Source organism: Staurois parvus, unplaced genomic scaffold, assembly GCF_062004578.1.
Source record: "Staurois parvus isolate SC_StPar_1 unplaced genomic scaffold, SC_StPar_1.0 ptg000918l, whole genome shotgun sequence".
Lineage (NCBI taxonomy): Eukaryota > Metazoa > Chordata > Amphibia > Anura > Ranidae > Staurois > Staurois parvus.
This window is the reverse complement of record NW_028318714.1, coordinates 275,179-290,606: the sequence shown is the minus strand read 5'-3', so window position 1 is coordinate 290,606 and position 15,428 is coordinate 275,179. Positions and strand designations below refer to the sequence as shown.

The following is a 15,428-nucleotide window of genomic DNA, read 5'->3' as shown; positions in this document are numbered from 1 at the left end:
ATGAATTGTTTTTTAATCACGTCCCTGTACAGTACGATGCTTTTATAAAGAGTTTTGAACAGATAACACTTTTTTTTACTTTTTTCTGACCTCCAGAACGAATTAATTGGTTTTCAATGCATTTACAAATTAATTTTTAATCATGTCCCTGTACAGTATTTATGCCTTTAACCTTCCTGGCGGTATTCCTGAGTGTAGCTCGGGGTGAAATTTCAGTACCAAGAGCGGTAACCCCGAGCTACACTCGGGCTTACCATGCGGCGTTGCTCAGGGAGTCCCTGCAGCGCTTTCCTTGTCCTTCGTTCCCACGATGTGTCCCCTGCAGTGTCCCCGGCCAATGCCGGCATCCGGCTTCCGTGTTCCAGTCCCTGTGATGTTGGGACGTACGGGCGCCAGAACCGGCGGCAAATTTAAAAATTTTAAAAAAGGTCATTTTTTTGTAAACAAATATTACATAGTAAAAGATTGCTGTTTCAAACCATTTCACATACATTTTGTCCCGAGTGCTTTGTCCTGCGCCCTGCCTGCATTTTTACTGTTCTTTCTGCCTGGAGACTTAGAAAAGTCCAAAAAGCGTCCCTTTAAGTCAAAAGCGGTTTTAGACCGGCTAGAGAACAGCGATAGTAAATCAGAACCACTTGCAGAATTGAGTGATAATGATTCGTGGGGGAAATTCGTCATCAGACACTGAAAACGATTCTGCGACTTTGCTCAGCGATGTGCAAACTTGGCGCTCTATTTCAAATTTCAGTGTTTTTGGTTTGATTATATTATTGAATTAAATTTATTATTATTATATTATTATTTTTTATGAGTATTTATTAAATTATAATTTATGATTTCGTGTTTCAAGTTTTATCATCCCCGGGATGTTTACTAGACTCTTGTTCGGACAGATTTCAGTGAGTTATTCCTAAAAATTACAGCCTACAATAAAAAAAATACATATTTCCATGCAAATTAATGGTACCGCTTTCAGCACCAAAAATCTGAAAAAATCATACCGCCGAGGAGGTTAAAGTGCATTTTATAAAGAGTTTTGAATAGATAAAAGACTTTTTTAAAAAAAAAATTCTGACCTCCAGAACAGATTATTTGGTTTTCAATGCATTCCTATGAGAAACCGCGTTTCGGTTTACGAATTTTTCACAATATGAAAAGTCCTGCAGAATGAATTAAATTTGTAAACCGAGGTACCCCTGTATTCTGAAAACTGTTGGCACTATATAAATCAGGTATAATAATATTAACAATAACAATAATAATGCTTTATATCTTGCTATGTGACTTGTCCATACATTATACCTTGCGATGTAAATTATATATAAAATGTAACTTGCTAGGGGAATGGTCCATACAATATACCTTGCTTTTTGCAATAGCTTCTTCCTTCTTTTTATCACTGACAGTGGCAATTGTTGCAAAGTACTGGATGACACGTTTGGTGTTCACAGTCTTCCCGGCACCAGATTCTCCACTGGCAGAGAAAGAATAATATTGTGTCACATAGGCAGCCAGTAGACAGGAACTTATTAATTGACAACTAAATGACAGGTCCTCTTGCCAACACATTTCACCACCCTCTTATGCTGTGCTTCCCAGACACCCTGTTTATTTGTTACAACTCTCATTTTGCTTGTACTGCTTGGACCTTGAAGAAGGGGACATTCCCCGAAAGCTTGTCCTCAAAATTGTATGTTCGGGCAAATAAAAAAAGTATCACGGACAGTACTCAATTGTTCAGAACTCTCAGAAATACCTGGTGCTTCCAGTAGAGTGGGAGTATGTGACCTTTTCCTCTCCCTCTAAAGTAATTTGCGCAGATTTGACCCAGGGATGGACACTTTGGGGTGGATTTACAAAAGGCAAATAGACTGTGCACTCAATTTCCCCAGGGCTTAGTAAATGCAGTAAAGCTCTACTGATTTCCATCATCCAATTACATTCAAGCAAAATGCAGTTTTTTTTTCCTTGCACCTGATTTGAGTATTATTTACAAAGAAAAGCTTTACCGCATTTAGACTTTACTAAGGAAAATGAGTGCAACTGCACTTGCAGCTTGCACAGTCTATTTGCCATTGGTAAATCCACCCCATTGGTGCCACATCTGATTTTTTTGTCATTAATAAGCTACAAGTTTAGGGTTTCGCAGCTCCACGATTAATAAAAACAGATCAGTATAAGAGGGTACATACGTGATGAGGATGGACTGGTTTTCACGATCTGGAGAAGAAAGAGAGAAATGTAATTAGTTCACAAAAAGCTGTACACAAGTATGTACACATTTATTCATATATACAATAGTACATACAATGTGTTTGTTTTGTGTTTTTATGCAACATATTTATGGTTTATATTCTTGTGGCATTGTTACTCCCAGCAAGAAGGTTTGGGGTGGAGACAGCTCTGATGAAGAAGGGACCCCCTTCGAAAGGCGTCAGTATACTTTGAGAGTCTGCCCTCGTGATGGGACTCGCACTGGTTTTGCACTTGTAGCGGTCTGATTATGTCCATATTTCTGTGCTCAAAGCGGTACATTTTTTTGCATGGAAATATGTCTTTTTTTACTGTAGGCCTGTAATTTTTAGGAATTACTCACTGAAATCTGTCCGAACAAGAGTCTAGTAAACATCCCGGGTATGTTAAAATTTGAAACACGAAATCATAAATTATAATTTAATAAATAATCATAAAAAATAATAATATAATAATAATAAATTTAATTCAATAATATAATCAAACCAAAAACACTGAAATGTGAAATATAGCGCCAAGTTTGCACATCGCTGAGCAAAGTCGCAGAATCGTTTTCAGTGTCTGATGATGAATTTCCCCCACGAATCTTTATCACTCAATTCTGCAAGTGGTTCTGATTTACTATCGCTGTTCTCTAGCCGGTCTAAAACTGCTTTTGACCTAAAGGGACGCTTTTTGGACGCCATGGACGTTTCTCAGTTTCTAGGCAGAAAGAACAGTAAAAACGCAGGCAGGGCGCCGGACAAAGCACTCGGGACAAAATGTATGTGAAATGGTTTGATACAGGAATGTTATACTATGTGATTTTAGTGAATTTAGTGAATGTCACTTTTAAAATTTTCAAATTTCCCGCCAGTTCCGGCCCCCGTACGTCCTGACGTCGCAGGGAACGAACCCCAGAAGACAGATGCCGGAGGAGAGCTCGGGATTACCGCTTGTGATGTTGAAACTTTACCCCGAGCTACACTCGGGAATACCGCCAGGGAGGTTAATGTTCCTTTGAGGATCCTATACGCTTGTTTTACTTCTTTGCTTGTGAGTATATATCTCAATTTAATAAAATCACATTTAATTGAGATAATGCGCAAGGTTGTTGTGCTTTCTTTTTGTTTCACTTTGCAGTACTGGTCAGGCTTCCTTAGCCTTGTTTAGAGCCGCACATCCTTTTATGCATTGGTGGACCTACCCTCCTCACCTTTAGGCGCACCCTGAAAACCCATCTCTTCAGGGAAGCCTACCCCACCCTCACCTAACAGCCGATCTCCTCCACTCTTCCTACCACTCCATCCCCCACAGCCACTTCCTCCTGTACCACTATCCCCTCCCTCCTAGATTGTAAGCTCAAAAGAGCAGGGCCCTCGAACCCCTCGTGTTTTGTTTTGTTACTGTATTGTCTCATGTACTGTCCCCCACTATAATGTACAGCGCTGAGCAAACCTTTTGGCGCTATATAAATACTGTATAATAATAATAATCCATCTATCCACCCTTGCTCTGGGTCCTAGAGTGCAGGAGGTGTTGTTTCTGTTTCCACTGGAGACAGCTCCAAACATATCCCTAAGGCCCCTTTCACACGAGCGGACGATGTGGTCCACTTGTGTGTTTTTCAGGAGGACCCGATCAAACTACCTATTGTTCTCTATGGGGAGTCGGATGTAAACAGACATATCTGATCTGCCAAAAACAGACTGGTGAGGATACGTTCCCCATCTGTCTAGCAGATTGGATCAGATAACAGTCGGATATGAAGGGACTTCCCCATGGAGACTAGCGGGCTTTGTCCATGTCTGCTCTGCACAAGCGGAGCGGACACGGACCTGTCATCTGCCTGCTCAGCAGATATCTGTGGACAGATTCCCCACTGAGCAGGTGGACGGATTCTGACCCATGTGAAAGGGGCCTAACTGTGTGTGAGACAAGTCCCAACATATCTCTTACAGTGTGCCAGGCAACTGTCAGCATATCCTCTACTGTGTGCGAGACAAGTCTCAACATATCCTCTACTGTGTGCAAGGCAACTCCCAACATATCCTCTACTGTGTGCAAGGCAACTCCCAACATATCCTCTACTGTCTGCGAGACAACTCCCAACATATCCTCTACTGTGTGCGAAACAACTCCCAACATATCCTCTACTGTGTGCAAGGCAACTCCCAACATATCCTCTACTGTGTGCGAGACAACTCCCAACATATCCTCTACTGTGTGCAAGGCAACTCCCAACATATCCTCTACTGTGTGCAAGGCAACTCCCAACATATCCTCTACTGTGTGCGAGACAACTCCCAACATATCCTCTACTGTGTGCAAGGCAACTCCCAACATATCCTCTACTGTGTGCAAGGCAACTCCCAACATATCCTCCACTGTGTGCGAGACAACTCCCAACATATCCTCTACTGTGTGCAAGGCAACTCCCAACATATCCTCTACTGTGTGCAAGGCAACTCCCAACATATCCTCTACTGTGTGCGAAACAACTTTAAACATATCCTCTACTGTGTGCGAGACAAGTCCCAACATATCCTCTACTGTGTGCGAGACAAGTCCCAACATATCCTCTACTGTGTGCGAGACAACTCCCAACATATCCTCTACTGTGTGCAAGACAAGTCCCAACATATCCTCTACTGTGTGTAAAACAACTTCAAACATATCCTCTACTGTGTGCGAGACAACTCCCAACATTTCCTCTACTGTGTGCGAAACAACTTCAAACATATCCTCTACTGTGTGCGAAACAACTTCAAACATATCCTCTACTGTGTGCGAGACAAGTCCCAACATATCCTCTACTGTGTGCAAGGCAACTCCCAACATATCCTCTACTGTGTGCGAGACAAGTCCCAACATATCCTCTACTGTGTGCAAGGCAACTCCCAACATTTCCTCTACTGTGTGCGAGACAACTCCCAATATACCCTCTACTGTGTGCGAGACAACTCCCAACATATCCTCTACTGTGTGCAAGGCAACTCCCAGCATATCCCTTACAGTGTGCAAGACAACTCTCAACATAACACCTACTCTGTGCAAGACAACTCCCAACATATTCCCTATTGTCTGCGAGACAATCCCCAACACATTCCCTATTGTGTGCAAGAGAACTCCAAACCTATCCCCTACTGTGTGTGAAAACAACTCCCAACATATCCCTTACTGTGTGTGAGATAACTCCCAACCCTTCCCCTACAGTCTAGGGAGACTTTCCCAATATATCCTCTACTGTATGTTGAGACATCTCCAAACATATCCTCTACTGTATGTTGACACATCTCCAAACATATCCTCTACTGTATGTGAAGACAACTCCCAACATATCCTCTAGTGTATGTGAAGACAACTCCCAACATATCCTCTAATCATGTATGTGGAGACATCTCCCAACATAACCTAACCTGTATGTTGAGACATCTCCCAACATGTCCTCTACTGTGTATGGAGATATCTCCGAACATATCCTACACTGTGTGTTGAGACATCTCCCAACATATCCTCTACTGTGTGCGAGACAAGTCCCAACATATCCTCTACTGTGTGCGAAACAACTTCAAACATATCATCTACTGTGTGCGAGACAACTCCCAACATTTCCTCTACTGTGTGCGAGACAAGTCCCAACATATCCTCTACTGTGTGCAAGGCAACTCCCAGCATATCCCTTACAGTGTGCAAGACAACTCCCAACATATCCTCTACTGTGTGAAAGGCAACTCCCAACATTTCCTCTACTGTGTGCGAGACAACTCCCAACATATCCTCTACTGTGTGCAAGGCAACTCCCAACATACCCTCTACTGTGTGCAAGACAAGTCCCAACATATCCTCTACTGTGTGCAAGACAAGTCCCAACATATCCTCTACTGTGTGCGAGACAACTCCCAACATATCCTCTACTGTGTGCAAGGCAACTCCCAACATACCCTCTACTGTGTGCAAGACAAGTCCCAACATATCCTCTACTGTGTGCGAGACAAGTCCCAACATATCCTCTACTGTGTGCAAGACAAGTCCCAACATATCCTCTACTGTGTGCGAGACAAGTCCCAACATATCCTCTACTGTGTGCGAGACAAGTCCCAACATATCCTCTACTGTGTGCGAGACAACTCCCAATATACCCTCTACTGTGTGCGAGACAACTCCCAGCATATCCCTTACAGTGTGCAAGACAACTCCCAACATATCCTCTACTGTGTGCAAGGCAACTCCCAACATTTCCTCTACTGTGTGCGAGACAAGTCCCAACATATCCTCTACTGTGTGCGAGACAACTCCCAACATATCCTCTACTGTGTGCAAGGCAACTCCCAACATACCCTCTACTGTGTGCAAGACAAGTCCCAACATATCCTCTACTGTGTGCGAGACAAGTCCCAACATATCCTCTACTGTGTGCGAGACAAGTCCCAACATATCCTCTACTGTGTGCAAGACAAGTCCCAACATATCCTCTACTGTGTGCGAGACAACTCCCAATATACCCTCTACTGTGTGCGAGACAACTCCCAGCATATCCCTTACAGTGTGCAAGACAACTCCCAACATATCCTCTACTGTGTGCAAGACAACTCCCAACATATCCTCTACTGTGTGCGAGACAAGTCCCAACATATCCTCTACTGTGTGCGAGACAACTCCCAACATATCCTCTACTGTGTGCAAGGCAACTCCCAGCATATCCCTTACAGTGTGCAAGACAACTCTCAACATAACACCTACTCTGTGCAAGACAACTCCCAACATATTCCCTATTGTCTGCGAGACAATTCCCAACACATTCCCTATTGTGTGCAAGAGAACTCCAAACCTATCCCCTACTGTGTGTGAAAACAACTCCCAACATATCCCTTACTGTGTGTGAGATAACTCCCAACCCTTCCCCTACAGTCTAGGGAGACTTTCCCAATATATCCTCTACTGTATGTTGACACATCTCCAAACATATCCTCTACTGTATGTTGACACATCTCCAAACATATCCTCTACTGTATGTGAAGACAACTCCCAACATATCCTCTACTGTATGTGAAGACAACTCCCAACATATCCTCTAATGTATGTGGAGACATCTCCCAACATAACCTAACCTGTATGTTGAGACATCTCCCAACATGTCCTCTACTGTGTATGGAGATATCTCCGAACATATCCTACACTGTGTGTTGAGACATCTCCCAACATGTCCTTTACTGTGTATGGAGACATCTCCCAACATATCCTCTACTGTGTATGGAGACATCTCCCAACATGTCCTCTACTGTGTATGGAGACATCTCCCAACATATCCTCTACTGTGTATGGAGACATCTCCCAACATGTCCTCTACTGTGTATGGAGACATCTCCCAATATATCCTGTACTGTGTGTAGAGACTGGATGGAGGGATGGAAGGAAGGAAGGAAGAATGGTTGGTTGGAAGAAAGGATGGATGAATGGATAGATGAAGAAGCAAGAAACATTGTGACTCACCAGTCAACATGAACTGATAGGCGTTATCAGAGATGGAGAAGATGTGTGGTGGAGCCTCCTGACGCTTTTTCCCTCGGTACCCTGCGACCACCTCGGGGTTGTACACAGGGAGCCACTTGTAGGGGTTGACAGTGACGCAGAAGAGGCCGGAGTAGGTCTGGAAAATACAGAACAGTAAAGCAGTGGACTTTATACTCAATTTACAAAGCTAACACACCAGGGTACAGATACTTATTTTCCACACTGTGACAGTTATTTTCAAATGAGACCAATGAGATATGAAAATGACAGTCACATGGCTAAATTAGAACACTTTAAACTTGTTTTAAAGCTTTCTGAATTGAGACAGACAATGGGTTTGATTTACTAAAACTGCAATGCATGATAGCCAATCAGCTTCTAACTTCAGCTTCTTCAATTAAGCTTTGACAATAAATCCTGGAAGCTGATTGGTTTCTGTGCAGAGTTGCACCAGATTTGTCACTCTCCAGTGCTAGTAAATCAGAGTGCCCCTTAATATAATTGTGCCAATCAGAGTGCCCCTTAATATAAATGTGCTCAACAGGGTGCCGCTTAATATAAATGTGCTCATCAGGGTGCCCCTTAATATAAATGTGCTCACCAGAGTACCCCTTAATATAAATGTGCCCATCAGAGTGCCCCTTCATATAAATGTGCTCACCAGAGTACTCCTTAATATAAATGTGCCCATCAGAGTGCCTCTTAATATAAATGTACCCATCAGAGTTCCCCTTAATACAAATGTGCTTATCAGAGTTTCCCTTAGCATAAAACCTGCCCATCAGAGTGCCCCTTAATATAAATGTGCCCATCAGAGTGCCCCTTAATATAAATGTGCCCATCAGAGTGCCCCTTAGCATAAAATGTGCCCATCAGAGTGCCCCTTAGTATAAATGTGCTCATCAGAGTGCCCCTTAATATAAATGTGCTCATCAGAGTGCCCCTTAGCATAAAATGTGCCCATCAGAGTGCCCCTTAATATAAAATGTGCCCATCAGAGTGCCCCTTAATATAAAATGTGCCCATCAGCATGCTGCTTATTTTAAATTAAGGGTCACTCTGATGGGCATATTTATATTAAGCGGCACTCTGATGGGCACATGTTATGTTAAGGGGGCACATATGGGCACATACTGTGAAAAGGGGCATGCTGATAGGCACATGTGATGTAAAGGAGCACTCTGAGGAATAGGATCTAAAGGGTCGCTCTGATGGTCACATTTTATATTAAGGGGCACTCTGATGGGCACATTTTATGTTAGAGGGCACTCTGATGGGCACACTGTTATGTTAAGGGGGCACTCTGATGGGCACATTTTATGTTAGAGGGCACTCTGATGGGCACAATGTTATGTTTAGGGGGCACATATGGGCACAAACTGTGGAAAGGGGCACTCTGATGGGCTCATGTGATGAAAAGGGGCACTCTGATGGGGAATATGATGCAAAGGGTCTCTCTTATGGGCACATTTTATGTTAAGGGGCACTCTGATGGGCACATTATATGTTAAGGGGCACTGTGATGGGCATATTTTATGTTGAGGGAGCACAAATGAGCACATCCTGTGGAAATGGGCACTTTGATGGGGAATATGATGTAAAGGGGCACTCTGATGGGGAAATATGATGGTAAGGGGTACTTTGAGTGTAAGGGAGCATTCTGATGGCAATACCTGACGTAAGGTAGCAATGTGATGGGGATACCTGATTTAAAGGGGCACTCTGATGGGTACACATGATGTAAAGGAGCATTCTGATGGGCACACCTGATGTGATGGGGATACATGATGGAAAGTTGCACTATGATGGCGACACCTAATGTGTGCGAGACAACTCCCAACATCTCCCTTACAGTGTGCAAGACAACTCTCAACATATCACCTACTCTATGCATTAGTATTAATTTTTAAATTTAATTTGGATACTGATGCATTCTTCCCACAATGCAGTGTTCCTGTGCACTCCAAAGACTTACGTAGATCATCCAGGCTGCATAACGTTCTTTGAGGTTATACAGGACAGCCGGCTCATTCAGGTGAGTCATCATGGCCATGTCTTCAATCTTATCGTACTTGGGTGGATTCATGGGGAAGATTTGGTCATCCTTGACTGTTACAGTCTAAAGGAAAATAAGGGAATTAAAAAAGCTGCACGATAAGTATACAAAAAGCAGCTGATTGGCTGTGGGGAGTCCGCACCCATCGCTCTCAGTGCTCATGGTACCTACCTGTCCGCCCTCAGTCTTGACAGTTGCCTTCCCTCCTTCCTTGCTGGCCAGCGTGCCCTTCACATACGACTCTTTAGTGTCCACCACAAACATAGAGGTCCTGGCATCGAACGGCTTATTCTGGGATTCAATCCGCTCCTTCTCTGTTTTCCTGAGGTAGGGCGCAGCCGGCCCGAACACCGCCATCTCCGCGTCTGAACTCATGGTTCTAGTTTATGGAAGGGATTCTCAGCACTGAATTTCTCTGTCTAAAATTTAAAAAAAAAATTAAAGTCAGTGTGCCACATTGCCAATCACATGGACATCTCTGCCCATCCATAGCAGCCCAAAGTTGGGGTAGAAATCGATGGAAACCCCAAACTGAATGACATTTAGTTTTAAAATTTTGAAAATGACTTTTGAAATTACTATAACATGATAAAGCTTCTGCGAGATTTCTGGAATTGGGTTTACATCTACTTTAAATATTTTAAATTATAGTGCAGACCTGATGATAACAACCCTCCATGAAGCTGACAATAAGGAACCTTCTGTCTGCGCCCCACCTTTGTCCATTACAATATATTGACTTTATCAACCTGCAGAAACATATTCAGCTTCTGGGAATGTCAGATTCATTTCGCCCCACCCTCTGCGCTTTGTAGCTTCTTCCATCAACTTTCCCATCACTACTATATCCTGTACTGTGCCCTGCACTGGTGTAAGGCCCAGTGGAAAGGACCACATAATGAGCAGGGAGACCAGGAATCTGACACTCCTGGAAGTGTCAGATGCCAAAGTTCTTCCACAAGCTTAGCTATTTGTGATGGCAAACATGGACAGCATAGGAAGCAGGACAGGTAAGCATTATTTTATTTGCACAAAGACTTTTTTAAAGATTAAAAATCTAGTTATGGAGTCCATTTAAAGAGGTCTTCTGCCCTGAGTTTAATTTTCAGATCCCTCTATTCCAATCCTTCTGATATGTTTTTTCAGGCAGAGGTGCTCTGAGGTTCTTCAATACAGTTCCTAATCTCTGTGCCCCGTGGGTAGGATATGGAAAATGTAAGTTCCTTGGCATCAGAAAATATATATATATATATACACACACACACACTGTATATCACTGTCCTAGATAGTAGACAAACAATCATTAAAAGCACAGAAGACAAGTGAAAAGGAAAATTGATGTTGGCAGGGAACACAGATAAACTGATATTTGAAATCAAAGAAGTGAAGTCGTTAGGTGGTGGAAATTCCTTGTAAATTAAAGCCTTTTAATGGCAGCCAAGGGTTGAAATTATCATCTGGTGATCCCAGGAAGGAATGTTGGGAATGTGGCAGCTGCTCATTCAGTGATCCTGTCCCCAACGCTTGTTTGATCTCATCTCTCCACTGTATCCCAGCTCACAGAATAAGAGACCCCATGACAAAGAAATTACTATCGCCACAAGTCTACAACCTCTTACAAGTATGCCCCGGGTCATTAATAACTGTTACAATGTATTCCACCGGGTACTCCATAACTTGTTATAATGTATACCCCAAGAGTGACCTATAGCCTGGTATAATGTATCCCCCGAGTCCCTTGCATCTTGGTACAATGTGTTCCCAAGGATCCTCTACAAGCCTGTTACAATGTATCCACAGAGGTCATCTATAGCCTGCAACAATAAATCTATCGGGGTCATCTATAGCTTTTTTTACAATGTATCCTCTCAGTGTTATTTACAACCTGTTGTAATATATATCTCCTACATCCAGGTCCTCTGCAACCTGTTACAATGTATCTCCCTGGGATCCTCTACAACCTGTTACAATGTGTCTCCCTGGGGTCCTCTACAACCTGTTACAATGTATCTCCCTGGGGTCCTCTATAACCTGTTACAATGTATTTCCCTGGGGTAATCTACAACATGTTACAATATATCTGCCCGGGGTCCTCTACAACCTGTTACAATGTATCTCCCTGGGGTCCTGTACAAACTGTTACAATGTATATTCTAGGACCCTCTACAACCTGTTACAATGTATCTCCCTGGGGTGTTCTACAACCTGTTACAATATATCTGCCCAGGGTCCTCTACAACCTGTTACAATGTATCTCCCTGGGGTCCTCTAAAACCTGTTACAATGTATCTCGCTGGGGTCTACTACAATCTATTATAATACATGTCCCCAGAGTTCTCTACAACCTGTCACAAAGTATCTCCCTGAAGTCCTCTACAACCTGTTGAAATGAAGTTCCTTGGGTCCTCTACAGCCTATTTTAATGTATCTCCCCAGGGTCCTCTACAACCTGTTACAATGTACCTCCCCAGGATCTTCTACATCCTGTTAAAATGTACCTCCCCAGGGACCTCTACATCCTATTACAATTATCTCCCAGTGGTCCTCAACAACCTGTTATAATGTATCTCCTCAGGGTCCTCAACAACCTGTTACAATGTACCTCCCCAGGGTCCTCTACATCCTGTTACAATGTACCTCCCCAGTGTCCTCTACATCCTATTACAATGTACCTCCCCAGGGTCCTCTACCTCCTGTTACAATGTACCTCTCCAGGGGCCTCTTCATCCTATTACAATGTATTTCCCCAGGGTCCTCTACATCTTGTTACAATGTACCTCTCCAGGGTCCTCTATATCCTGTTACAATTATCTCCCAATAGACCTCAACAACCCGTTATAATGTATTTCCCAGGGCTCCTCTACATCCTGTTACAATGTTTCTCCCCAGGGGCCTCTTCATCCTATTACAATGTATCTCCCAGTGGCCCTCCAGAACCTGTTATAATGTATCTCCCTGGGGTCCTCTACTATCTGTTACAACGTATCTCCTTGGGTTCCTCTACAATCTGTTATATTGTATGTCCCCATAGTCCTCTACTAGTACTCTACAACCCGTTGCAATGTAATTCATTGGGTTCCTTTACAATATATTACAATGTATCTCCCATGGGTCCTCTACAATCTGTTACAATGTATCTCCCATGGGTCCTCTACAATCTGTTATAATGTATCTCCCACGGGTCCTCTACAATCTGTTACAATGTATCTCCCATGGGTCCTCTACAATCTGTTACAATGTATCTCCCACGGGTGCTCTACAATCTATTACAATGTATCTCCCACGGGTGCTCTACAATCTGTTACAATGTATCTCCCACGGGTGCTCTACAATCTGTTACAATGTATCTCCCACGGGTGCTCTACAATCTGTTACAATGTATCTCCCACGGGTGCTCTACAATCTGTTACAATGTATCTCCCACGGGTCCTCTACAGTCTATTACAATGTATCTCCCACTGGTCCTTTACAATCTGTTACAATGTATCGCCCATGGGTGCTCTACAAACTATTACAATGTATCTCCCATGGGTCCTCTACAATCTGTTACAATGTATCGCCCATGGGTGCTCTACAAACTATTACAATGTATCTCTCCAGAGTCCTCTGCAACCTACGACAATGTAATTCCTTGGGGTCCCCTACAGTCTGTTACAATGTGTCTCCCAGAGGTGTCCATCTTACCTGTGATGTTTCCAGATAGACAACCAGACAGTCCTGTAAAGAAAACAATATGTTAATCCAACAGTCCATTAAATGTAACCCTTCCCTATGTATTCATCAAAATCCACAATTCAGTATAGATCTATCCTTTCCTGCGGCATCATTACCGAATTTGGTAAAATGAAGTTTAAGATTTGATGAATACGCCGATGTATTCACCAGGTGTAATCTAGCAAATGATTTGGTAATTGGGCGATAAAACACCTGTAAAATGCACTTATAAAATGTTGAGACTACAGAGGGCCTGAAGGTGTGAGGATAATGAGCCCCTTGGAATGACAATGACATCCTTGGAGAGTTCCATACCTGAAAGTGAGGACAGGAAGGACACAGCCTCAGCATCCCCCTCCGGTACTTTTATAACTCCAGGGGGTCTGTGATCTCACTCCCATCTTCTCAAAAAGGACAAAACAATTTTGGCAATGGGCTCGGAGAGCACAACAATTCCCCCTCTGTGTATGATATGGACTGGGCTATATTTAGAAGTGATTTTATTTTTTCGCCTTCCCCTTTCGAACTGAAGCTATACCCTAAAAATAATTTCACAAGGTGAATCTCAAGGGAGCGATTGTGCCCTTTAGAAAGGGCCGGGCCAGACAATCCAAACGTTGCCCAGAAACCATAGTCCACATAGCTGTGATAGAAAACCCTTCTATCATTACACAGTGTCTTCTCCCCTGCAGCCCGGAGGAGACGATTGTCTGCACACAGATCCTAAAACTCTCCAGATGGAGAAATCTCTGGAACAAAAACTTTTTCCCAAAGGAGACTTTTTTTTTTTTTTTAATCCTTCAGAAACTCTTAATCAGGTACAGTTTGTCCCGGGCCCCCCACTCCATAACACGACCTAACCACTGTAACCCACTAACGTCTCCTGTTAATTAATTATTACATCCATTTTATGGGGTGTGAGAGGTGCAAGAGTGTGAAGGTGTCTAACCCCAGAGGTGACAGGGATCAGGACCTCGCAAACGCAATGATAGCTTGTGGTAAGCGAATCTCGCCCGGGGCGGCTCACGTTACACAGAAGCTGCCGGTCGTGCTGGAGGACGGAGGGCTGCGAAATCCATTAGCACCCAATTAATATTTGCTGCTTCAATAGGTTCACGCTGTACGGTCTGAGTGAGTGATCGTTTCCTCGATGACGAGGGGAGACGAGATGAATGATGGTGGAGAAACCGCCAAGAACCAAAGAACTTTTTGACTTTATGGGGCTTATTTACCAAAGGCATATAGGCTGTTCATTTTGCAAGGGAAGTCGCACTTTGAAAGGAATTATCCCTGGAGCTTAGAAAATGCTTAGCTCTTCTATCCTTCAATTATGTCCAAGCAAAAATTTGCTTTTTTATTGAGTATTCTTTGCAAAGTGAACTTTCGCCACATTTACGAAATTGTGGAATATTCCCTTGCAAAATGAACACCCCATGAAGTTGATTTACTAAAGGCAAATAGACCATTTATTTTGCAAAGGAAGTTGCACTTTGCAACGGAATTAGCCCTGGAGCTTAGAAAATGCTTAGCTCTTCTATCCTCCAATGGAAGTTACACTTTGCAAGGGAATTATCCCCAGAACTTAGTGAATGCGGTGGAGCTCTGCTGATTTCCATCATTCAGTAACGTGCAAGCTCAAATGCCATTATTTTAACCCCTTGCACACAATTGTGTATTCTTTGCAAAGTGCAAATTTCCCCTCATTCACTAAGCTCTGGGGAAAATTCACTCTCAAGGTGCAACCTCCTTTGCAAAGCGAACTTTCGCCACATTTACGAAATTGGAGAACATTCCCTTGCAAAGTGAACACCCCATGAGGTTGATTTACTAAAGGCAAATAGACCATTTATTTTGCAAGGGAAGTTACACTTTACAAGGGAATTATCCCCAGAACTTAGTGAATGCGGTG

At 43.1% G+C, this 15,428-nt stretch overlaps 1 protein-coding gene across 1 annotated transcript in view; it reads right to left on the bottom strand.

Moving 5' to 3' along the window:
• LOC149442051 (myosin-4) overlaps nucleotides 1-13,528 on the bottom strand; it is a 45,681-nt gene extending 32,153 nt beyond the window's left edge. The window contains exons 1-6 of the mRNA XM_089656573.1: nucleotides 13,490-13,528; nucleotides 9,977-10,224; nucleotides 9,725-9,868; nucleotides 7,729-7,885; nucleotides 2,196-2,223; nucleotides 1,366-1,477 (exon numbers count right to left, since the gene is read on the bottom strand). Coding sequence (XP_089512699.1) covers nucleotides 1,366-1,477; nucleotides 2,196-2,223; nucleotides 7,729-7,885; nucleotides 9,725-9,868; nucleotides 9,977-10,180 — 645 coding nt within the window. The 5' untranslated portion in view covers nucleotides 10,181-10,224; nucleotides 13,490-13,528. The remainder of the gene's footprint in view (nucleotides 1-1,365; nucleotides 1,478-2,195; nucleotides 2,224-7,728; nucleotides 7,886-9,724; nucleotides 9,869-9,976; nucleotides 10,225-13,489) is intronic.
• Nucleotides 13,529-15,428: the final 1,900 nt, after the last annotated feature.